General features: G+C 41.7%; 2 protein-coding genes across 6 annotated transcripts in view; one reads left to right on the plus strand and one right to left on the minus strand.

Moving 5' to 3' along the window:
* ERBB4 (erb-b2 receptor tyrosine kinase 4) overlaps positions 1-5,845 on the plus strand; it is a 779,780-nt gene extending 773,935 nt beyond the window's left edge. For all 4 annotated transcript variants that reach the window (XM_081904442.1, XM_081904441.1, XM_081904443.1 and 1 more), the window contains 2 exons: positions 2,242-2,539; positions 4,805-5,845. In XM_081904442.1, coding sequence (XP_081760568.1) covers positions 2,242-2,539; positions 4,805-5,250 — 744 coding nt within the window. In that variant the 3' untranslated portion in view covers positions 5,251-5,845. The remainder of the gene's footprint in view (positions 1-2,241; positions 2,540-4,804) is intronic.
* On the minus strand, positions 5,268-24,929 carry LOC309363275 (uncharacterized protein; the record flags this gene model as incomplete). 2 transcript variants are annotated; one of them, XM_081899380.1, is made up of 4 exons in its annotated part: positions 24,727-24,929; positions 22,580-22,672; positions 21,894-21,959; positions 5,268-5,388 (listed from the first exon to the last, which is right to left on the minus strand). In XM_081899380.1, the coding sequence occupies exons 1-4, from the start codon at positions 24,786-24,788 to the stop codon at positions 5,268-5,270; spliced, it is 342 nt and encodes a 113-aa protein (XP_081755506.1). In that variant the 5' UTR covers positions 24,789-24,929. The 2 variants fall into 2 exon arrangements, 1 of the variants encoding a protein (XP_081755506.1); XR_014165296.1 differs by lacking the exons at positions 21,894-21,959; positions 22,580-22,672; positions 24,727-24,929 and adding an exon at positions 5,839-5,954 and having other exon boundaries at positions 5,286-5,388.
* Positions 24,930-25,501: the final 572 nt, after the last annotated feature.

The following is a 25,501-nucleotide window of genomic DNA, read 5'->3' on the forward strand; positions in this document are numbered from 1 at the left end:
CTAAAGGCATCTTTCTGGGGGGAAGGAACCCCTGTAAGTTTGGATGTGCTACTTGCATTTCTCATTGAATTAGGGGGGTGTGCAGGAGTGGCACCGCTTGTGGCAAAATGGGAGGTGCCACCCTGCCCTGCTGCCACTTTCTGCACCACCCACCCCTGCCGGCAGAGAAGCAGTGCTTGCACTGGTGTCAATTTCAGATGAGGTATGGCATGATCTGCAAGATTCCACATGATTTTGGCGAGATCTCACCTAAAATGGGCACCAGTGCTGGCAGCAGAAGCAGCAGGGCAGGTGGGGTGCCCACAGGGATGCTGCCTCAGAGACTAGGGCCACCTGAGACAGGCCTTACCCTGCCTAATGGATGTGCCAGTCCTGTGTGTGTGTGTGTGTGTGTGTGTCCATTCTGATCAGTTATCAGATACTGGAATGCCCCAATGAGAGGTGCCCATGTCTTAATTTATAATTAATAGCTCTGAAGTTTGAAAAATCTTCCTTCATAAGTAAAAGAAGGTGACACATAACAGATGCCAATTGATTTTAAATTTGCTGTATTAAGATGTTTGTTTTCTGATGGAAATGAAAGATAGGCAGTTTTCAATAGCTAGTTTAGATTATTCCCTTTTTCAGTCTCTCTCCAACATATGCAGAGGCAAGAGTCTGCGTTACTGATCCAGAAAGGTATGAATTTCAATACCAGTGTATTTTTAGTACCAAGTTCTTTATTAGGGCATTGTAGCAGTTACAGAAAAAATATATAACAAATACCGGGGGAAATGGACATATAATACTAATAAACAGTACCTCATTAAACAAAATAATGGTCAAAATAATGGACAAGCACCAATAACTCCCCTCTGCAAAAAACCCAAACATCCCTTATTTGTAAGAAATATAAGCTAAAGGGGATAGCAACTCTCAGAATACCCCCACGACCTGCTAAGTAAGAAAGAACACCTCTCAAACTTACAAGAACTAAGGCCCTATATAGGTCACAGTTGTATATAAAATCACTCTCTTTATATAGACTTAAAGTATGTGTTGAAGCTACACACAAAATGACAGGAAGTACAATATAAGATCGTCAGAAAATCTTATTTTATGATAATTTCTTGAGATGATGAGCTCCAAAAATAGCAGGTAATTCCTGCAAGAGTAACTGATTAATAATCTGTAGAAGCCCACAAGAAAGAAGAAGAAAGTTATCCCCTACCCTTTTAGGGGCCCATGTCTTAATTTATAATTAATAGCTCTGAAGTTTGAAAAATCTTCCTTCATAAGTAAAAGGTGACACATAACAGATGCCAATTGATTTTAAATTTTGATTTTAAATACCCTTTTATGAAAGATTTCAACCATATCCATATAAAGTTTATTTCTGAAAGAACAAAGATAATTCAACTATGCAAGCTATTTTACTAGATACTGTGCTGCAGTGCTTTTTGTTGAAAAAATGAGGCTTGGTACTCATAAAAGTGCTTTGGGTACCAGCACAAAATGGCTGCCATGGGCAGCAAAAATAAGAGGCGCCAGTACTCTGCAGGTTTAGGCCCGGGAACAAAAGTGTTTCCAAAGTGTTTTGCCTAAAGCAAAATTCTGTGGCAAAAGTGGAATTTCCTGCCAATATGAACTGTCTAAGCAAAATTTCTGAGTGATGCTGATATGTACCTGTCTAGATTGTCACTGAGTTTTACCTAAAGGGCATTTTTTGGGTGATTTGGGAGGTTTCTGCTAGGGAGAAACATCTAAGGAACTGTAGGGAAAACAAAATGAATTTGGTAAAAGTGGCAGAATTTCTTGCAGTATATGCACACACTCAAAAAATCACTTCTGAAGCCAGGCACTGGTGGGAATATGATGAGGCAAACAAGGAGAGATGATACTTGAAATGGTTAAAAAAAAAATATTATTCAAGGGAGAGTACTGACTTGTATGGATCAGAAGGTTCTAAATGGTTGCATTAAAAAGGAATTTAATAGAATGTCAACCTGGAATTTTCTATTTTGCCATCAGTTTTTGAATTTTTGGCAAAGTTTTACTAGGTCTTCTGTAAGGTTTTTTCTTTTGAAGATGTGTGCTGTGATACTTGAGGTCTGTTCTAATTGGAATACTAGGGAAGCATATCTGGAAAGGAAAAATCAAGTTGAACAAATAAATGAAAATAAAATGTAATATTATATGCACAAAAGCCCACAAGTACAATTGTTTATGAGTCTCTCGTGTCGTGGTCTGTGTTTCTTACAGAACCAGTTTATCTACAGAGACGGCAGCTTGGCTACCGAACAAGTAATTCCTTTGCCATACCGAGCTGCCATGCCAAGCATAGCACCAGAACTTCCCATCATGCAAAGTGCTGCAGAGATCTGCGATGATACTTGCTGCAATGGCACCTTGCGGAAGCAAGTGGCCAGCCTTTCACAGGAAGACAGCATCACTCAGAGGTACAGCGCTGACCCAACCGTTTTTATACCTGAACGGGGGCCAAGAAACGAGCTGGATGAAGATGGATACATGACTCCAATGCCAGAAAAACCCAAAACAGGTATGTAGATACATACATGTGATAGCAATCATAAGGTTTTGGGTTTGGAATAGGACCTAAGCTGCATCTGAAGGTTTTGAAGGCTAATTTCTAGTAGCAGCTTGGCTTCCAGAGGTGATTATCAATGTTTTAAACCCCACTCTTTCTCTAAAGAGCTCCACCTTGATATAAGTTATAGGACAAACACAATACTAAAAAAGGGATTTGTGCTGCACAAAGCGAAGGGGATATTTACCCAATAACATTGTGAGCTTAGCAAAAGATAAAGAGAGGTTAAATTTATAGTGTAAGAAATAAAGGGAGGTTACCGTGTGCAGATTTACAAGGCTATAAAATAAAGAGAGAAAAGTGACATACTCCTGATAATTCATTGCTTTTCTCCAAAGAATAGAGTCCACTTCTGGTAAAATCACTGCGGGGCTTAACTTCAGTCTTCAGTAACTTAGATCATATTTCAATGAGAAATTAGGTTATCTTTATCTGAAGGATCCAGTCTCACCCACGACTGGCCAAAAATCATGCAGTGAGCTTCATGTCTATGTAGGGATTTGAATGCAAGTCTCTCTGGTCAAACCTCAATATCTGGAATTGTAAATAATCAAAACTGCAACGATTAACTTGCTTAATCCATTAAGTGTGAACTTCACCTGTGCCTACTTGACACCTGCTATAGTCTATTTGCTCTGTCTAGAACTACTCTGCCATCATACCTCTTACACTCTGAAAACATTGAAAAAACTACTAAAGAGCAATCTTAAAGATTATTGACACATAATCAGGGACAGATGTGAAAGAAGGGAGGAAACCTGGTGCAGAAAAGAGATTTTGTTTTTGAACATAACTGGGTGAGCATGTTGAGACTTTCTCACTGCAGATGTCCTTCCTTCCTCTTGTCCTCACCCCTGTCGTTAACCTTCTAGCCATGCTACTTACAGCCCACTGAGTTTCCACAGTTCTCTTGCACTCCTCGTCACACTTTTGTTTCTGCAGACCACAGGCTTTTGGCTTATCTAAGATGTACTGTGTGAAAAAGACCTGAAGGTCAGTGTGCACATATGTCCTGAGCCAAAATGCTACAGTAACATCTCTAACCCAGGAGAGATCGCTTGATTCAGATAGTTTTCGGTCACCTCTCTCTCTCTCTAAAATGAAGTATTTCATTTTAGAGTTGTGGAAAAGTTCCTCCCTCGCTAAGCATCTATATGCCTCCTGCATTTTAATCTGGGATTTCCTTCACTGTTTAAATCAACATATTCATATTTGAGAGTGGAGTTAGCTAGGTTTGTTCCTTGAGGCTATTGTATTTTTCTATGGCCCGTGTAATATGTAACGGTGTTGTTTATTTTTTAATTGTGCTAGTGGCACTTTCATAATCTGCCAGATAACATTATATGGCAGTGGTGGTTATTGTTTCCCTGAGGATAAGCAATGTAAACAGGAGACATTTTCAGCACTGCTGGAAAAGTTCAGATCAGCTGTGCGTACTTTGGGCTCAGCTCTGTGAGAAATGGAGGCACCTCCTGGCAGGACTGCCCACTTTACAGCTGCAGGGTTCTCTCCTTATGGAAAGGGACTGGCTGAGTGCATACAAACAGAAGCTTCTGATGTTTTTACTCCAAAGACATCCTCTTAGAGAATAAAGATCCGAGGATAGTGATTAAGTAAACAATAGCCTTTTCTTTCAGGTACAGTAGATAGATATCATAAAATCACACAAAACTTTACTCCTGTCAGTTTGTTTTCACTGACCTGAAATAAGCTACAGTTTGTGTCAACCTAAGGTTATTTGAACCTAAGAGTAGTGACAGGGCAGTTTTATGTTGTATGACTAGCTGGTGTTAGATCCGTACCCAAGAAGCTCTAATCCAGGAATGGGAAGTTGTAGCCCCCCCCCCCCGATGCCACCATCCCTGGCCTTTGAGCATCCTGGATGGGGCTGATGGGAGTGGCAGCACAACCAAGATATGGATGCCCACAGATTCCCCCACCCAGACTCAACTCTCCCTCTAGCTAGGAATTAGCGACATTTTCATATCAATCCATTGCTTCATGAAGTCTGTTAAAGGCCAGCCCACTAAACCACTTGGAACAACTCACCAGCACAATGCTCATCTGTTTCTTCCTAATATCAGCTGGTTTTCTTTTTTTTTAACCCATCATGGTACAGCTTGACAACATAGAAATATTAAAACAAATTTGGCTCAAATTAGGTTCCATTCAGATGTGGTTTGTTTCTTTGACTCATATGGGTTTTATAATTTCTAGATCACCTGAATCCTGTGGAGGAGAACCCATTTGTCTCTCGGCGGAAAAATGGTGATCTTCAAGCACTGGACAACCCAGAATATCACAACGGCCAAAATGGCCCACCCAAAGCAGAGGATGAGTATGTGAACGAGCCACTGTACCTCAACACCTTCACAGGCACCTTCGAGAATGCAGAGTACCTGAAGAAAAACGGGCTTCCATTGCCAGAGAAACCCAAGAAGGCGTTTGACAACCCAGGCTACTGGAATCACAGCCTGCCCCCACGGAGTACCCTACAGCACCCGGACTACCTGCAGGAATACAGCACAAAATATTTTTACAAACAAAATGGAAGGATCCGGCCCATTGTGGCAGAGAACCCCGAATACCTCTCAGAGTTCTCCCTGAAGCCTGGCACAATGCTGCCCCCTCCACCCTACAGACACCGAAACACAGTGGTGTAATCCCCAAAGCGTGGAAGTCATGGGGGACCCATATACCAGCACTCTCCTTTCTCCTCCGTCTCTGTCTCCCTTCTCTTCTGTCCCTTCTTCTTACCCTCTCTTCTCCTTTTCTTGCCAGTTCTTCCCGCAGGTGGTTGTCTGCAAATGGAAAGGCACAGTTAAGTCATTTGTTCCAGGAAGCCGGGAAGAAAGAAAAGTAAAGAGTGAATGAAGCAGCAGGGAGGGAGGGAGAAAGGCTGGCATTTCTCACTTTCTGTGCACCCGCAGGGCCAGGAGGTCAGACAAGCCAATGAATACTAGTAAAAGCCGGCGGCGGTGTTGCCTGCTGTCCAACTAGTTCTCCACGTAGCAATTCAGCTTTGATGCTGCAGAAAGTCACAACAGTGCCAGCTTCTATCAGCAGGAAATGCTGAGAGCCACTGGAGCAATCCTGGAGGGGGCAGTGCGGTTTTGGGCAGGGGGAGGGGGAGGGAAAAGAGAGGGTAGGAAAGGACATTTTTAATATTATGAGTGATGACGTAATGAGATTGAGAATCCGACTTCTTTCTTTAACACTTTATATTCTACCACATGAACAAAATGGCTAACCCAGCTTGCTGTTCCCATCTTGTTCACTGTGTCCGTCCATCCGTCCATCCATCAAAGGGATCACACTGAAGATCACAGGACTCTCCGGCCAGTCCCCCGTTCTCCACCACTTCTGCTTTCTGTTTTCTAACTGCACAGACCTAACTTCTTCATGCTTCTGTGCATGACACTACAGGTTTTCTACGGGTCAATAGGAGAACAAATGTTTTGAAAGCAAAAATGATTTCAGGACACAAAGGCCAAAATTATAGGGAAAACAACAACATCTCATTTTTGAGGGCAAGCCACCAACCAAGATTTATATGCACAGAGCCTCCTGTTGATGTTTTATACTTCTTGAATACAAAATGTAGCTATTTTCTCCTCGGTTTCCTCTGGTTTATCAGCTAAAGTTGGGAAGCAGTAGAGAATACTGAGGACTGGACAGAGGGAGAAAATCCATCGTTGTTCTTTTAATTCATGGTTTTGGGGTTGTTTTTGTTTGAAGGGTGACCTGCTTCTAAAGGAGGCAGGGTCAGGAGGCAGACTTCAGTTCATAAAGAAGAAAACGCACATGGCAGATCACTGGAAAATTCATTTGCACTTAAGCTATGGTTTTAATTTTTGTCCTCACCCTGAACTGTATTCTGGAATCTGAATGAAGCAATATGGAAGTGACCAGCAAAATAAAATAATTTAAAATGTAAAATGAATTATTATTATAATGATATATAAATATAGATATATATAAAAGATGACTGTGGAAAATGCCAAAACAAAGTGAAGTCTTTGGAACTTTGTTCATCAGTGCAACGACTGCTCACAGGAAAACTGTTGAAGGAGTAACTAGCCTTGGTGCTGCCTCAGAAAGGAAAGCAGATTACAGGGCAGGGGGAATTGCGGGAAGAAGTGCTGGACTGACTTGGACTAGCAGACAAAGACTGTGGTGAGGCCTGCTTATTGCTTTCCTAGCACAAAGAAGAAACATGAAGCAAGGTTTTAGAAATTTGGGGTGTGCATGGCTATTACATTCTCAGTCAAAACTGTAAATAATTTCAAAGCATTCTCTCATCTACGAACCTTCATTCTCTGCTGGCTTTTACATGCTATTTTTAATTTTTTTAAAAAAGTTTTTTTTTTAGTTTGTTCCTTTCATGACTGGAATTTTTTTTTTAGCTCAAGTTTTTTTATACAGCTCTGAAGACATAATATCTAGTAGGAGCAGGGGGGGATCACCCTCATTCTTACAGTGCAATCCTATCTACTCAGAAGTAAACCTCACTGATTTCAATGAGGCTTAATCCCAGGAAAATGGATTGCAGGCTCACTATATGTTGAATGAAATTGCAGGAGGGGCAATAGTATTTTGTTGTATGCACTTTAGTAATGATTAAAACCAAGCGCATCGAATAATGGCAGGGAGCTGTGTCAAAATACTTCACATATCCTGTTAGACTGAAAAGAAGTCAAGGGGTGCCTTCAGCATTTTAGAGAAGCATGTTAGGGGATATTTCAAGAACTAGCTTTCAGGTTTATTCTGCTAAACGAACAAAGCTCATAGTTTCAGGTGTTGACTTGATATAGGTAGCCATTTGCTCATAAAGTATGTTTCTATGATGCTCCAGCCTCTGTCACCAAGCAACAGAGTAGTACTTATTTGTGGCTGGAATTTAAGGGGCAAAACACCTGTGTGGGGGAAAGGGAATGCTAAAAGTCTCAGCCTTTTAAAAATGGTTTAGCACTGCCCTACTAACCTTATATCTTAAACACCAACAAAATGACCCCAAAGGCTCTCAGTGACCAAGACAGGACTCCTTGCATAGCAGTCACATCCAGAGTCCAGAACAGATGATAGCTCTGCAGCTATCAGCACAAAGCCCCAGGCAAGTTGAGCAGAGAAGAGCCAGGGCATGGGGAGCTCTTGCCCCACTCAATCCTCTGGCCAAGGTAGATTTTCAAAGCACATCATCCTACAAGCCATTGTAGATCCCATGGTCACCCAAGAGTGGCCTCTTGGTACGGTCCGAGTAGCAAACTCAGATTGTGAGGTCATTTTGGGAAGCACTGGTGATCCACAAAGAAATGTTATAGACATTTGACATGTCTTGAGAAAACCCATGGAAGCTTGTGCTCTTGCTTCCTGATGTTTGTTTGCTTGGGTTTATTGTGTTTTCTGGCTCCTTGGTATATGATGATAGCCAGACATGGCATGAATGTATATTTAAAGATGAGTGATAACTGCCCTCTAGCCACTGTTCCCTGTCGCTGGGATCCAGCATGTTATTCTGGTCACCCTGGAAGCAGGAGTACCAACTCATCAACTCTCATATATTCTGTCAGCAACACTGGTTCCCACTGCCCTGGGGATCCCAGTAAACATGATGGGGCTTAGCCCGCTTTCCAGTCGCTGCACCCGGTCGACTCTTTTATGTCTGTGCACAGGAGACGCTGCTAGGCAGGAACTCGGGGATTTCTGGTTCTCAAAAGTGCATTCCATATCAGGAGGCATATATTTCTCTGTCTTTCAGACTACAGGTTCTTGAACTTCCTGAACCAGTTCAATCTCTCTCTGCCCAGAATTGAACAAATTATGTACTAAGTTTCTACGTGGTGTAATATGACCTGAGCCTCATTGAGCTAATAATGCATATTTCTAGGTTTGTTTTGCTTTAAAGATGGAGCCGAGTGAGACCTGACTTCACATTGGATTGGCCTTATTTCTGCATGTAAAGTATTAGTCTGCCCAGTTATTGGAAATTACATTTTTTGTCTGTGAGAGTAGAATTTTTTCATTCCTTCCACTAAAGCAGTACAAAACTTGGGTTCTTCCAGAAAATGCTTAATTTTAAGTATCTGCATTTAATTGCCAGGTAGGAGAGTGCTTACTGTAGGCATGGAACTTATTTCCAATTACACAGTTTCTCTAAAAAATATTGTTTAGTTACTCAAAATATGTGTCAAACTGCAGTGAGAAGGAAGGAGACATTCATAATACAATGTTTAGTGTCAGAATCAATTGCACAATGGACAGAAATGTGTGCAGGCCTGGTGAAGTTTATTCTCTTGATGTGCTGGCCAAATTCCCATTTGTCACAGCAGAAAAGCAGTGTGTGCAGAACGCAAAGCATTGGTGTTCAAGTGCTGGCTGCTCACTGATTTCAGAAGTTTTAGTTTACCCACTGAGGGAGGTGGTAGAGAGTGGCTTTTAAGGGGGTTCTGAAAACCACTTGCATTGCCCCAGGGGTGACTACAGGGAGAAAGTGTTGTTTTCATATCCAACTTTGAGGCTTCTACCACCATTGGAAATAAGATGGCCTACTCAGTAGGGTGGTTCCTACATTCTTAGGGAGCCTGCTAGATGAAAGCAGAACATTCTTTGACACTACAGATGCTGCAAATGTTAAGGAAACATTTTCTACCATCAGTGGAGATTTCACTGCTATAGCCATATATACCTTAGGATTACTGAGGCAAAGTTATGGTGGTTTTCCTGGGTCTTCAAATATAGAAGTCTCCAGATAGATGTCTGACCATTTCACAATGAAGAGCATACAGGGGAGCTCTTCTCCTGGTAACTGCTGGTTTTGGCTCCTTTGCAAATGTTGGGTCCTATGCAGAGCTGTGTGCTGTTAGTTAGCAATACTTCAGTTCCCCAGATTACCCGTTTCAAAATTGATGGTTCAGGAATCCTCAGCAGGTTAGTGTGTTTGTTTATATTTGACAGAGCATAAGTTATTGAGAGCCTAAGGTCCAATAGAACTGAGCTGCCTCAATGAACATAAATGGAAAGCTCTCCGCAAAGTCAAGGGATAGCATGCAATCCTGCTCTCCCCACATGTAAAAAGCCTTTACAAGCCAAATGGTAATATATATTTGCTTCCTATAAGGAGTAAAAGCCTGTGCACTTGAACAGAATGGGGGAGGCAGGGGAGAAAAATTCATCAAAGCATCTTGGCATCCTATGGCTAACCAAAGATGGAAACCTGTTTATGTGCAGGGCTTTTGGCAATTCAAGATAAGTACTGCATAAAGAAAACAATCCCGCAGAGTAAAAGAAAATGTAAATAGTTCCTCCCCCCATAGCAGTACCTTCTCTCAAAATATGAATTGATGGAGCATATTAACTTTTAATTCTGGGAAATGCATGTATAAGGAAGGCAGTTTGATTGATTGTGTGAGATGAAATCCAGGCTGTGACCTCATTTGAATCTCTTATTCCAGTGGTGCTGGGATGCATGTCCATTTCTATCTATTTAAAGCAGAAGTGGATTTCCAGGTGTTGCTGGACTGCAACTCCCATTATCTCTGACCCCTGGCCACACAGGATGAGGTGGATGGGAGCTGAAGTCCCACAACATCTGGGTGGCTCCCCTCCTACCCCACTTTAAAGTTTTGGGAACTAGCAGGGCCTATCCAGGTGTTGACATGAATAAATGGATTGCAATTATTCACCTAATGCCAGTTTGTTCAACAGTAAAACTCTGCAGGCTTTTGGGAATGACAGAAAGGAAAACTCCTTCCTCCATGCCATGTTCTCAGTCCAGACTATGAATGGAAGGGTTTGTGAATTTCATATATATTTCAGGTAACCCAAATAATCTTCTCAGTTGTCCATGTTTCCAGCCTTAAATTGTTCTCTACATTTTGCAGCAGTCTGTGATTTTAAATTTTTAAAAAATCCTTATGAAAATTCATTATTATTTCAGAGATTTCCCTTTTTTATCCATGGTTTATTGGGCTTTTCACATTATTACAATAAAATGGCCCCAGTTTTGCTCTCTCTCTTTGAGCTCATGGCCTCTTCGTCTTCTTTGTGCGTCTAGGTTTCCGCACTCTGATGAATGTGTGTCAATGTTCTGCTGTAGTCCTAGATTAACATTCATTAACTTGGGGAAATTCCCATTGCTGCAGTGTGCCTCCCATTACATCTAAATGCAGATATTATTCGGCAAACAGTTCCAAAAATGCACTCAAAATCTCTTGGAAGCTTGAACTTTGTAGAGCAGAATTTTCTCATGGAATGCTGGTTGCAGAAGGTCCTGTATCCAGGTTGCTGTGCTTGGTGTACTCCAGATAGTTCCAATATTTGTTTTGATGACAACATGGCTCAGTGGAGCCATCCTTCTTGCGCTTTTGATAATCCCCACCTGGCACGTACGCAACAAACTGCAGTGGTAGAGTTGCCTGTTAAAAGGGATTTGTACAGAACCAGATTAATTCTAACCCTGCACTTCCTTCCAGAAAATTGGATTACTGTGCAGTTCCATAGTAGGTGAGCTATGTCTTTTATATGCAGTTTTGACCAATGTACATTTTTTTCCATAATACAATCATTTCTGCAAGTCATTTTCCCTAAATATTTTCATTTTTATTTACACTTCCCCCTAAAATATGCATTTTTGTAAACAATGGTTGGTTGGAAACTGCATCACAAAACTTGAATTTGGTGCAGTTTTGAAGGATAGCTGGGTTTGCTTTGCATATTGTTTCTAAAATACAAATTTGATCGATTTGGCTTTCAGTGCTTCCTGAATCAAGTCTTTCCCTCATCCCTAGTCCAGACTTTTCTTCTCACATGTACACCAAGGCTATATTTAAAAACTTTGAACGTATCAAATAGCTACCTGCTTATACGCCATTACCTAAGCAACCAGCCTGATTCCCCTTCCTGCAAAAGGAGAAGCAACCGTTAAACTAGCTGGAAGCATTTCTTTTTTCTGTTTTGGGTGGGGGGCATTTTTTGCTTGGTAGAGATAGCTTCCTTCCTCTAGCTTAGTAAACGCATGCTTGTCCTTACGCCATCGCCAGAGGGTCAGGCAACTTCACTTCCGCCCAGCTTGCTATGCTGTGTCTGGCCTTTGGCAAAGCATTCTTAGGCAGCATTCTTTGGGAAACTGCATGAAATGATGGGCTCTGATCTGTTCCAGAAGACCAAAATGAATTCTTAGTGCAGTTTAATCTTCATCTCACCACCTTTTTTAAAAAAATTATTCTTTAATAACCAGCATGACTCCCTTTAAATGCAAAAAAGCCTGTGAGTAGCGTGATTTCATTGGGATCATGCTGCTAAGAAAGACAACAGGGTAAATAAAGCTTCCAGCCTCATCTTCTCAGTGGTAGCAGCTCGGCTGTGAGAACTGTATCCTCAGGCCAGACGTCCTTCTGTTTGTGTTGAAGAGCCCTGTAGTTAGCACTGCTAACTGCTTTGCATCCTGTAGATTAAAGAAAATATACCCTGCCACAGTGGAAATCACACAGGTACCGATATTGCACAATTTGTGGAAAAGTTATAGAAGTTAGGCAATACCCTGCCATAGCCTTCCTGTAGTTAATATCACTGAGGAAACTTCCAGAAGTGACAAAGGAGGGAAATAATTGACATTTGCTTCAAGCAGGGACACAGCAAACCAGCCAAAACACACAGCAGTCACGACTTGAAGATAAAGCGGCCTGAACTCTGGGTACTATGGGAAATGTTACCTCTCTTAAAAGGCACATGCGCCAAGGGAGCAAGCTTTTTTCGCTCTGAATTATTATACATTGCCTTATATTGCCCTTTACAGAGGTGTGATGTGAATTTCTTGTCAGCTGTTATTTGGGCTCAGAGCCCAAAGGAAACACTGCGAGTTACATTTTCAAAGTCTTCACTAAAACCAGAAGCCAAAACTGAAGCTGAAAGTGCTGCATGCTTCCAGCAGCTGATTTGTTTTTAAAAAAATCACCTTTATTGCTCCAAAATTCTCAGTTAAAAACAACAGAAGTGAGGAACTTTCTGCCCAGTCAAGGAATGGGGAAAGGCAAAGTCATCTTGTCTGAACGTTTTTAGTTGTAGTTTTCCTTGTGCCTTAGCTACGCAAGTATCTCTTTATTTGGTGTTGTTTAATTATATTTGCTCTGGTCCATGGGGTCATGAAGAGTCGGACACGACTAAACGACTAAACAACAACAATTATATTTACATTTAAGACTTTTCTGTAGCCCTCTGCTTTGTTGTCGTTGTTGTTTAGTTGTTTAGTCGTGTCCGACTCTTCGTGACCCCATGGACCAGAGCACGCCAGGCACTATATATAATACTGCCCCAACTTTATCGGCTGTTGAACCATACAAAGTTCTCTAGTAAGCACAAGTACTCAGACCAAGAATAAAAGGAAATAGAGTTAGTGTTCTCATAGATCTAGGCTAAATGGCCTATATTAACAAATATCATTCATATATATATATATATATATATATATATATATATATATATATATACATATATATATATACACACACCTGGCATGGTTTTCCCTCAGTGAATCCTGGGCATTACAGTTGGGTGAGAATGTTTTTAGCTGCTTCTAGGATCTTCACAGATCCTTCACGCATTGCCTAGCATTCCCAAGGAAGTCAGAGTGACCGATTGTAAGGGTGGCTGTGTTAATTAAATTAAGTTACCATATTTTTCCGTGTATAAGACGCCCCCATGTATAAGATGCCCCCTATTTTGGGGGACTCCAAATTAAGAAAACACCCCTCAGCACTACCCATATATAAGACAAGCCCCAATTTTAAACCTATTTTTTGGTAAAAAACAAACAAACCACCAAGTCTTATTCACGGGAAAATACAGTAATTTGACCTTGCCTAGAGTTCAGGTTTAGGCCGTTTAGGAACATGGTTGTAGAAAAATAAAATGATGTTGGAGTAAGCATTTGGAGTTGTTTCTTTGGATGCTATTTCTTTACATGACTCAGTTTAAAGCTTTACAAGGAAAATGTTATGTCTACTGTTAAAAATTAACAGTAGATATTTAACATATCTACTGTTAAAAATTAGGGACAAATGTAAACCAAGGATGTTCCATGGCCAGAAACACCAGCACTTCAAAATGTAAAAGGCCAATTTGTATCTTTTCCTTCCTTCAGTGTTTGCACTTATAGATTTCAATTTTCTTGTTCCCTTGTGAAGTAATTCCCTACAGCACAAACAGTGCCATTTCACTCCCACATTCACAGAGTGATTATACGGTTAGCTGTAATTATTATTGATCTTGTTGCGGTAGCATGTTGCAACTGGGTGTGATCGTTGTAATCATTGTGTGCGCACATAGCCTACCACTTCAGAAAATGTGCTTATGCACATCTTTGACTTTAATCACCTGGGGGCTTGATGCAAACCAGCTGAAATTTAGCAGGGAACAACCAATTGACTTCAATGGTACCTGTGTTAGACACTTGTGTCAGATCAATTTACACTGAGCACAGAGGTAAGTTCTTTCCTGAACCATAGCTTCATTAAGTTGTGAGTTTCCTTAGCCTCTGAAAGCATATAGCAAGGGATGTTCATACTTTGCGTCAAAGTCTCCACCAAGAAAGATGGACTTCAGCACTCAATATGTATTTAGAAGATCAATAATATTTATGCAAGTTTTCTTTTTTGCATACAAATCATCAGTTGCATGCATTATGCTGAAGCAGCTACAAAGGGTGTTCTTGTTCTTGTTTTTGTTTTTGCACTAGTTGTGTTGGTAGAAGCTGTAGGATAGGCATTAGTAACTGAGGGTTGTTAAGGAGGTTTTTAGTAGAACATGAGTAGGGACCATGAAGTGTGAACAAGTAGCCATACAGCATTCAGGACTCATGCTTACTGGAAAAAACTTCCTTGTTGTGCAGACACAACTTGCTAATTTTCAAATTAATTTCCAGCATGATAAGCAGAAGCATGCTTTGCTTTTTAAAAAAACTGTAAGAGTCTTGCAAATCTGAGTCCTTTGTCAAACACCAGCTTTCATGGGCATGGATTTACAGCAAATGAATAACATTAGCCCTAGCAACTGCCTGGAACATAAAGTCAATGAAAAGAGAGAAGGAAAATCAGGGTGATACAGCAAGCTTTTTGCTAACTTACAGGGGAGGCCAACCTTACAACAAAATTTGAATAGGTACTATCCAGGGTGACAGGATGCACTGAAAGGTGGGGCAGTTGAAATGCACCTTTCAGCTACTCACAAGGAAAAAGCACCTTCATTTGGATTATTTAAATAACCATTGTTTGAAACAATTCCTTTCCACTGGCATGAAAGTCAGCTTGCATTATTATCCATAAGCACTCAGCGGACTAAACCATTTTGGGGGCGATAACCACAGTAACAAACTGTGAATGGTATTTTATAAGTGTAGATATGTAATCCGTTATTTTGAAGTGAGGTACTATGAAATATGTAGCATAAAACGGTACTGCTGTTAAATGGGTCGATAATTAAACTGAGCAGCTGTGCAAAGGTAAGCTAACTTTGAATGCAAGGAAACAAAATGATCCTCTGGAAGGAGGAAATGCATAATCCAGTTAAAAGAAGTGCTTGGGTGTGCACAGTTTTTATTCCAGTTGAAATCACTGGCCATTTGGGTACAGAAAGGGTATCTGTTCTACACATGGGAAGGAACTGGTTCAATCTGTTAAAGCAGCAACAATCTACATGTTCACATGCCACATTCTGCACCCATCTGAGTGAGCCACAACTCTCAATGAGACTAAACTTGCATATACCCAAGTATATGCAAGTATATACCCTAATGGAACTGTGGGTCAAGCTCAAAGCCAGTACAATGTACATTATGTCTGTTCTTTAACTTTTTCTCTGCTGAAATATTGATTTTCTGAGGGTTTTTGTTTTTTTTAAAAGAAACTCTCCATAGGGTTGAGTGTTTTCCAAAGTGAACCTGCAGGTTGTTGGTTTTTTTTTCACCCTCTTTTCTAGTTCTGGCCACCAGATCCACACACTCGCTCAGTTGGTGCTGATGACGCCAAGGTTGCAAGTTTGATCCCCATATGGGACAGCTGCTTATTCCTGTATTGCAGGGCGTTGGACTAGATGATCCTCAGGGTCCCTTCCAACTCTATGATTCTATGATTCTAAAGGAATGATTCAGTTGTTTAGCTCTATAGTGACTAAGCCATGCTACCTGGTAAACTCACCTAGTTTGCAAAGTAACTTTTAAGTTCTTCATAGCAGATAAAGAGAAAGGTAAAAGAAAATATATTGCATATAATTTTTATGCACATGCAATGCACTGTATTTTGTTAGGTTGGAACTCCCTGTTAAGATTGCAGCCCATTTAAAAAAAAAATTCTAACATGTTTAACATGTTTTTCCCTATTAATAAAAAGCCTTTAATTTGTTATTGAATAAAACCCAATATGGAAATTGCTTTCCTTTCTAAAATAAATAGGCATCGCAATCTGCTTCCTAACCCAGATCAGATTTGGGGCAATTAATGCTGCGATCCTATACGCACTTCCCTGATCGTAAACCCCACTGAACTCCGTGGGGCTTAGTTTTGCAACGATATGCATAGGATTCCCCTGGTAGTCTGACTGGTTTCAGTGGAGCTAAATTTAGTTAAACGCAAGAAACACAACCCGTTTATGGTAGCATTGAAAGTTCTTTATTCCAAATATTATTTGGCCACATGGTTTTTAGGAAGCTTGAATTATGGACCAGTTTCTAACAACTGATACACTGATACAAAGAGAAGTGGTGAGTTTGTCAACTTCCTTTAGTCCCAAATTTGCTCTTCTGTTTTTAGATGATGGACCCAGGGATGGTGTACACAAAGACAAAAATTTGAATCCTGGTCTCTTAAGAATCTCTCCCGGTGTAGCAACATTGTTCGTTGACAGAACTGTAGCCAAGCTGCATCCTAAACAATATTATTTGCTAGTGCAGTATGTTTTAGGATTGGGCTGTGAGAACACCCTGGGTTTAGCTACTTCACTCCATTCCTAGTACAACTGTTAAAAATGCAAAGAACAAAATACTTTCACCTTGTAAACTTCCAGGAAATCTTCCAGGAAAGTGACACAATACATCCATGTATTGTGGATTTTGCATCCTCATTTCATGTGACACAATGCATTCAGAGTTAGCTGCCTTTTTGAAACAAAAATTTAAAAACAAAACTACTGTATGTTAATTTGAAAATGTGAATAGTATTTTTATAGCTTGTTAAAGACATGGCTAGTTGCATATGTAAATAAGGATAATGTAGTTTTTATTTTCCTTTGTGGGCCTCATTCCTTGGAACATGTAATTGTCTTAAGGTTGATTTGTATATAAGTAATTGGCTTGTGATTCCATCCTCTCTCCTTCCCCCTCCCATTTGCCCCCTATTTGTTTCTCTCCTTGCAGGTTCGATTGGAGGTCTCATTCTGACATTCTGTGTGATTCTGTGTTAGCACTATTGTGGTGTGTTCAACCTCCTGCACCTGCTTACACAGTAGGATATGACAAATTGTGTGTGGTGTAATGTTACTTTAACCTTTAGTTTTTTCATCTTTCAGCTATGAAGGATTATGCACTGTTAAAAATTACATAACTAACTTTTGTTAATATTTAGCTATCTATATATTTTAGTATCATTTCCCTTTCCTTTTGTTTTTGGAAGCTATGGGAGAAACCAGTGTTTCCTTTCCTTCCCTTTGTGTGATTAGGATTGTTCTTTTTCTGTATTACCTCCCAAGTTCCTTGGAAACTTTATCTGTTTGTTAGGACAAATGTAGATTGCAACCTGCTTTAGCTTCATCCCACACTGATCATCCCAGCTGAACAATTTGAAAACTGTTCTGCTTTTTTGTTACATGAATCTGTCAGAAATATATTTTTAATTTAATATAAATGAAATTCAATAAAATACAAAACAAATGGTCCTTCATGCATGTGGCCTTTTTCTTCTTCTTTTTGCCTGGTTGAATTAAACATTAATTTTGAACACTGTAGCCAACTAAAAGTGGGGGTGTTTGGGTGCCTCTATAAAGGCAATAGCAAAAGCCTGCACATTTGAATGGGGGCTGCACCTATCCTTTGCCCTAGTCCTAGACTTCTTCCATTCAGCTTCCCATACCACAAGACACTCAAGTGTTCAGGTAGCACACACTCTTCTCGGCATCTCCCCTCTCCTGGAAGCTGCTAAGATGCCAGAATGTCTTCTTAGCACAAAGATGCTATAGGTGTATGCTATAAGATACCAAATACTTGTATCTTGGGAGGTGTGGCATTGCTGGGTGAAAGATTAAGCTATCCATATACAGTGGTACCTCGGGTTACAGATGCTTCAAGTTCTGCTAACCCAGAAATATTACCTCATATTAAGAACTTTGCTTCAGGATGAGAACAGAAATTGTGCAGCGGCAGCGGGAGGCCCTATTAGCTAAAGTGCTACTTCAGGTTAAGAACAGTTTCAGGTTAAGAACAGATCTCCAGAACAAATTAAGTTCTTAACCCGAGGTACCACTGTGATCTAAGCAGATAATTTAGCTGTAGCTTGGCCCTAGTTATGCTCTAAATTAGAGACCACGTTGTGTGTGTGTGTGTGTGTGTGTTTAAAAAAGGTAGTCTGGTCTGTTATGCACTTCCAATATGGTTGCCATATTGTGTTATCTAAATGATCTTTTAAAAAATGGTACAAAACGTATGCACCAGAAGGCATTTTCTTACTGTCAAAATGACAGAATGCACAATTTGCAAACTTTGCCCACAACAAAATACCAGTCAACAAGGAAACACACATACAATTTATGCATGTTTACTTGGAAGTAAGTCCCAGAGAGTTCAGTTTACTCCCAGCTATGTCTACGTAAGATTTAGAGTGATCTATATCTCCTGCAATGGAGCTGGGGCATATTTCATGGACTACAAATGTTCAGCTTTCAAGAACAGGACTATATATTCATTATGGGAAGATTTCATTTATACTGTTGTGGCACATTGGACAGATTAAGGAAAGCTTGTGAATTCTGCCCACGCTACATATAATGCACCAAGGAATCCAAGATGCTGGTGGTGTTGAATGCAGATTCTAGCCAGCGCTCAGAATGCACCCATTCTGTCCAGCACAGTCAGCATGTGGTGGAAACGCATTCACTGCCTACATGTAAGGTTTAATCACAATACAAACACAACACGTTGGCTAATACAGAGACTATTACAAAACAGTAGTATCATTCCGGAGACACTGTCCTTTTGAGGCTTTTGAGACATCTTCCGTTGAAACTTTTGAAGGACTATTGTGAGACGTCCTTAGACATCTTTTTGAACACACGGCTTGGCGGTCCTCGCTACCACTCTGTTATATTGTACATATGAACTTTGATGGGCTTAGTTCTATAATTTGAATGATATCATTATTCCATTATATATTCTCTACTAACTATTAGCCTACGTGCTGTGTTTGTATTGTTGTACATGTAAGGTTTATCACAAGTGAGGCAGCCTCCTGGAGCAGCTTCTACAGTTCTAGATGCCACCCAGGCTGGGTCCAATACATTGTGACACCTGAGGCGAAACACAAAATGCCATTGGGAACAAGGGTAGGAAGAGACTAGCAGCACTAGGGGTGACAAATCCAGTCTCCAAGGAGTTTGCTGCAGCTGCCACTGCCACTGCAGCAGCGGGAGATTCCTTGGAGGCTGGATCTGCTGCGCCTGTGGATCCTGCTGCCCAAGGCAGTTGCCACCTCATGTGCCTGAATTGGATCACAGTCAGGACACCGCAAGCCAGCATCGTAGAATGGTCTGGAGGTGGGCTGTGCTTATGCCCTACCATGTGCGCACACGCATGTGTAAATACGTACACCGATCCTGTCTTGGGCCCAGTCCGATCCGGGATGACCAGGACTCATTCCAGACCCCAAACCAAACTGGAGGCATAGCACAGCTGTACATTTTACTAAGGCTTTAAACCCATATTATGTCATTGAAATTCTAGAAGAAGAGGAGTTTGGATTTGATATCCCGCTTTATCACTACCCTAGGGAGTCTCAAAGCGGCTAACATTCTCTTTTCCCTTCCTCCCCCACAACAAACACTCTGTGAGGTGAGTGGGGCTGAGAGACTTCAGAGAAGTGTGACTAGCCCAAGGTCACCCAGCAGCTGCAGGTGGAGGAGCGGAGACGCAAACCCAGTTCCCCAGATTACAAGACTACTGCTCTTAACCACTACACCATACTGGCTCTCAGTATGAGAACTGAGAAATTCTACTCAGTATTGATCCAGAGTAGATTCCAATGCATAGTGAGCAGAGTAACAACTTGAAACACATTGCAGGGTTCCCAAAAAACAGGCCAGGGGCAATTGTATTTCATCCAGCAGAGCTTTACTGCTACTGAAGGCAAATGAACATAATGGTCACAAATCCAATACAGTGGTAGCTCGGGTTAAGAACTTAATTCATTCTGGAGGTCTGTTCTTAACCTGAAACTGTTCTTAACCTGAAGCACCACTTCAGCTAATGGGGCCTCCTGCTGCCGCTGCGCCACCGCTGCACGATTTCTGTTCTCATCCTGAAGCAAAGTTCTTAACCCGAGGTAATATTTCTGGAGTCTGTAACCTGAAGCATATGTAACCTGAGGTACCACTGTACATTCAGGATTGGCACAGTCCATAGACATCTAGTTGCAGCAGACTTAAATTTACAATAACTTAATAATAATTCTAAACCTTAACACTAAGCATACCATTCAGAACACCAGAAGGAAAAGAGGTGGGAAGAGAAAGTGAAACCCAGGCTCCTTCTGGCCTGACTTTTATAGTCAGCATGGCCTTGACTGACAGAAATAAGAGAACCAGTTTAAGCCAGCTGCACTCAGCTTCTCTGAAGGAATAACCCAAACATCATGAACCTTCTGCTTGTTTCTTTCACACCAAGAAGCTTCCAGAACCCTCTTGAATCAATTAGAATAGAAAAGATCTCTACACATCAGATCAATACTTTCTGGGCTAAGAAATGCAAACTGAAATTAATCATGCAGTCAGCGGTTGGAGTTGTTGTGTAGATTCGAACTGTTGACCTTACAATTGGCAAGCCCAAGAGGCTCGGTGGTTCAGACCACAGCGATAATATGGGAGCTAGAGATCCCCAATGAGTATCACAGCATTGACGCATCCCCGGCCCAAGCCGACATCTTTTGATTGGCCTTTGGAACTCATGAATGTTGGGAAAGGCTGGGAAGCATTCATTCAACTTAGATCAAGTACATTGTTCTGTTTTACCAACAATTGTTTTTGTTAGTTACCCTGAAGGTGTAGGACACAATGGGCTAGAAATAAAGAGAAACTGGATTACATAAAATATATGTATATAAGTGTCAGGGGCTCAGGAGCAGAGGCACAGGGGAGAGAGGGAATGGAGAGCGAAGGGGAAGAATCTGAGGGAAGCGTAGGGGAGTATGACAGTGACCCGAGAGATTCCATGAGCTTCTCCAGCGAATCAGAAGATTCCCAGAGGGGGGCGCCGATGGCCAGGGCAAGGGGAGTGCCAGGGGGGACGCACCAGAAACAAGGGGCCAGCGGGGACTCCCAAAGCAGCAGCTGGAGATCAGGACCAGCTTCCCCACCAGAGCGTAGTGGGGGGGAAGGGTCCCATGGATCAGGGCCAGCGTCTCCCCCAGCAGGGAGAGAAGATGAGTCAGAGCTGGCCACGCCTCCATCGCAGAGTGAGGGAACGGAGGGGGAGTCAGTTTCAGCTAGCCTCCCCGAAGGGGAAAGCAGTGATAGGAGCAGTGTAACGGTCAGGAGGAAGGTTGCCGGTTGGGCGCGCGCGCCAAGTTCGAATGTGCAGGCGCGCGGCACAGCAGGAAACACGGATTGGGAACCAGGTCCTAAAGCCCGCCGGAGAGAGGGGGAAGACTCAGGGGAATCAGCGTCAGAAGAGTGTAGAAGGAGCGAGACCCCAGCGGACAGGCGGACCCAGAGGAGGAAAGAGCAAAGGAAGAGGTGGAGCAAGGCTAGAGTCTTAAACTGGTGTCTGGGGGGAGGAGATTCAGACGGAGCTTCAGCGGTCTAGAGTTTGAGACGTAGGGCTGCGCGCCGCAGCTTTGAAATCGAAACTGAACTGCAATAAAGACCTTAGTAAATAGTAACGAACTGGCGTTGGTCCTTTGTGAGCTGGGACCTCGGGCAGCTCTGACAATAAGATTATCTGTAAAGGAACACTTTGATATGGATGAGCCTGTCTCTTCTGACTCTGAGGACTCTCATATGAAACTAAAGTCTGGAAGGCTTGCCTGGCAGGATTATCTAGACTCAAACAGTTGATTTACCTGTATCCTCTGTGGCTGGCACTGACAGAGGGCCACAGGAAGCAGCATGTAGAATGCTGAAGGTATCTGTATACAGAATTACAAGAAACAGTGTTTGTTTCACATGCAAATTAGGGAAAGAGCCAGCCTGGTGCCAACCTATCACACCCCATGCCTACTGCATCCTCCTTGCCCCACTATCTGCCCAGTTTCTTGTATTGTTGCCATCTCTACTCTCTATTCTCCATAGCACCCAAATTAACTGTGCATAAATGTCAATTGTGTGCAACGTATTTAAGGTGTATCACAGAATTAATGGTGGCACTTGCAACACAAGCACTAGGGGGAGAGGCATGGACAGATCGTGCTAGGCTCTACATCGGTCTCTGGGCAGTGAAAACATGGTTGCAGGAAATAGGCAAGGTGGTGGGGCACCTCAGTCCTAGGGAACTGAATTCAAATTCCACCCTTCTATGCAGAGTCCTAGAAAAATGATATAAAACTGGAGTGATTCATATGGATTGAACAAGCTTCAATGCTTTTTATTTTATCCCAATTTGGGGCTGCACTGGATATTATCTGGCAGACCAAGGTTGGCGGCTATGAATTGCTCCTACTGTGTATTAGTTGCTTCCCAACAGATCCATAAAATGCAAACACTCCACCATCCAACGGGCAATTCATGATCGTGTCTGGGAGTTGATTACCTGTATTCCTCCTCCACAAAAGATGTTTTCCTGCATGTGCACCTTTTCTTTCCATGTTCACGTTTTATCTGAATAGTAAAAGGGATGGTGTCTCTGTAACAAGGTAGAGACACCATCCATAAAGTCTGACAGGTTCTTTGAAACAAATTTTCCCCCAAAGGCTAATACTGTTCACAGCTTAGATGACTACAAAAACGGCCACCATATAACAGTCACATTGAGGCACATTGAGTGGAAATGACTTGTGAGAATAATCTCATCTCGTCCACTGAAATTCCCGAGGGAGTAAGCACAGAAGGAAAATATACTCCATGGCATTCTTCTTTCGAAATGGCTACAAATCAGCCTCACCTCTGTTCCCACTCTCCAAACACATCCCAGTCGCTTGCCTCTTTCTACCTTTACACAATTTGGGAGACTCTGCAATTTGATTTTTTGAATGGCATGAGCACATTTTAATAAGATCCTTCCTCACTGTCCCAAATGTTTGCAGCCTGCAAACTGATTTTGAGCAATAACCTAGGGTTGCCATATTTCAGAAAGTGAAAGTCCGGACAGAAAAGTTGTTTTTTAGGCAAATCCCCCCCCCCCAAAAGAGGTTTTGGAGCTATTTTGCCACACTAGCTAATATATAGTGTCAATTGTTTATTAGCACCGGTGTGAAAGAGCAATTTTTGTAATGCCCCTTCCCTCAACTCTACTTAGTTTTGCCAATTCTTCAGCACATTCACCTGGGAGAAAGTCCAACTGAATTTAGTGCGGCACACTGCTGATGAGACATACAAAGGATGACACGGTCAATCCCAGAGTCCACACACACACACAACACCAATGAAAGTAATGGCATGGGACAACTTTTAAATCTTTTGGGACTGCTTTGGAATAATAGAAGCTTGGAGATTTTGCAATTCATTCCTATGTAGCTCAGCAAAAAGTTGAAGAATTGAAATAACCCATTTGGAAGGGAATGGCTTTGAAATTATTATCCCATGCATATCCATTTTGAATCACAAGCCAAATCTGCAGAATAAAACCCAAATGTCTCAAAATATATTCAAACTTATCTGCTTGTAAACAAGTTATACGTCTTTGGCTCTCCTCTTACCACATGATCAGGCACATCCTACCCTGGAAAGTCTCCTGAACAGTCAGTATCCATGTGTCTGCATTGTATTTCTAAACCCAAGGAGGATGGGAGAGGCCTTGCCAAGTTGAAATGTAGATACTCTGTTGAGGCACAGATCAGGCTTCGCATATTGATTTTCATCCCCTCAGCAAGACCATATAGTATCTGCCTTTATAAGCACCAAGCAGGAGCTAGGGGTGGAAGAATGCACTGATGCATCACTTAGCTCAGTTGGTGAACTGAGGATACAGTTAGCAGCTGGTAGATCAGCAGGTTCAATTCGTGGTTTTTTCTCTCCAAAAGTCACCTCTATTTTAGTGGGCATAAATAAGTTTCTATTATTGGGTCTTTGTATCTGACAGCCAAAGATTTTGTTGAGAGTGCAATATGTTCCGATCCTCTCATCTACCCCATTGTCTGCTTCTGCTCAAATTCCTCCCCTTCTGGCACTTTCCTTGGAGATGGGGTAGAGCAGAACAGAGTGGTTCCTCCAATCTGGATTTTAATCTGAGCCAGTGAAGAATCTCGTAGACCATAATGCTTGCCTCAAATGGAAAACAAAACCCCAACATCACTGATAATGTTTTAAATTATTCACCTTTCATATACAGTATTCCATTGTAAGGCCAATATCCATGGACATCAAAATAAACTTACATCTTCATGATTGTAGTGATTGCAATTCCTTTATGCTCCATTTTTTTTAAAAAAAATCCCCATATTTCTATTTGCTCAAAGTAAGAATAGTAAATGCATATCCAGAATGTAGAAACCAAATTATTGACTTCAGAGAACAATGAATCGGACTCCAATTGAATCTTCTTTCTTTCTTTCTTTCTTTCTTTCTTTCTTTCTTTCTTTCTTTCTTTCTTTCTTTCTTTCTCCTCCCCCCCTTTTTCTCTTGCATGTGTATGTTTTCACACTTGGATTTATGTAGGACATTTCCATAAATGTTGCATCTGCTTGGGATTGGGTGTCTTTTCATTCAAACAACCAGCGCCACTTCAAGCATTCTGTTTACCTTTTCCTGCGTGCTGCTGGGCTATTTGTTCCAGATTGTTGCCTCCTTGCAAAGCATTCCATGGCTGTCCTCCAGATTATGTTGCTTCTGATACTTCATTCTGTCTGTAATTTCCAATTGCCATCTGGCTCTGCTGTACACCACAATTAACCATAGGAAATACGAGGACTGTTATAGAGAACAGGAATTTAGCAAACTTTTCCCTGAAATACCGCTTGGTGATTTTCTTTCTGTTCCTCATGTGGCAGGCCTCAGGATTCCTTTCGCTTGTAAATAAATAAGTTTTGCAGAAGAAATATTTGCATAAGTACAGAATGGTAAAATTTCACTTTCAAAAACTCGGAGCACCAGCACACTTGCTAACTCCCAGGCATCTCTTAGGCTTTGGGGACTGATCAGAGTGCTTTGGCATGAATTAAGTATTCTTATTAAAATTACTTTGGATTAAAGGCTGACATACCCAAACCACATATCAATTAATCCAAATTTCTCAATTTTAAATGTGTCTACATTTTGTCTTCTTGTTTGCAGTACCCTCCATAATGGCTCCACTGCAGTCACACTGGCCCACCCAATAGGAAGCCTTCTCCTCGCCTTAGGGAATCCACCCGTCTGCTCCTGCCAGGGCCCCCAAATGCAGCTCTGCCCCTGCTACCAGCAGAATGTTTTTACTGGGAGCAGCCTCAAGCCAGGGGACTGGGATAAGAGCATGATGTTGCCCTCCAAGGAGGTGTGGAAAAGCCTCTCTTTAGCGCAGGGCGGTTTCAGTGTGGTT

This window comes from Podarcis melisellensis (genome assembly GCF_964234715.1).
Source record: "Podarcis melisellensis genome assembly, chromosome: 1".
NCBI classification, from domain to species: domain Eukaryota; kingdom Metazoa; phylum Chordata; class Lepidosauria; order Squamata; family Lacertidae; genus Podarcis; species Podarcis melisellensis.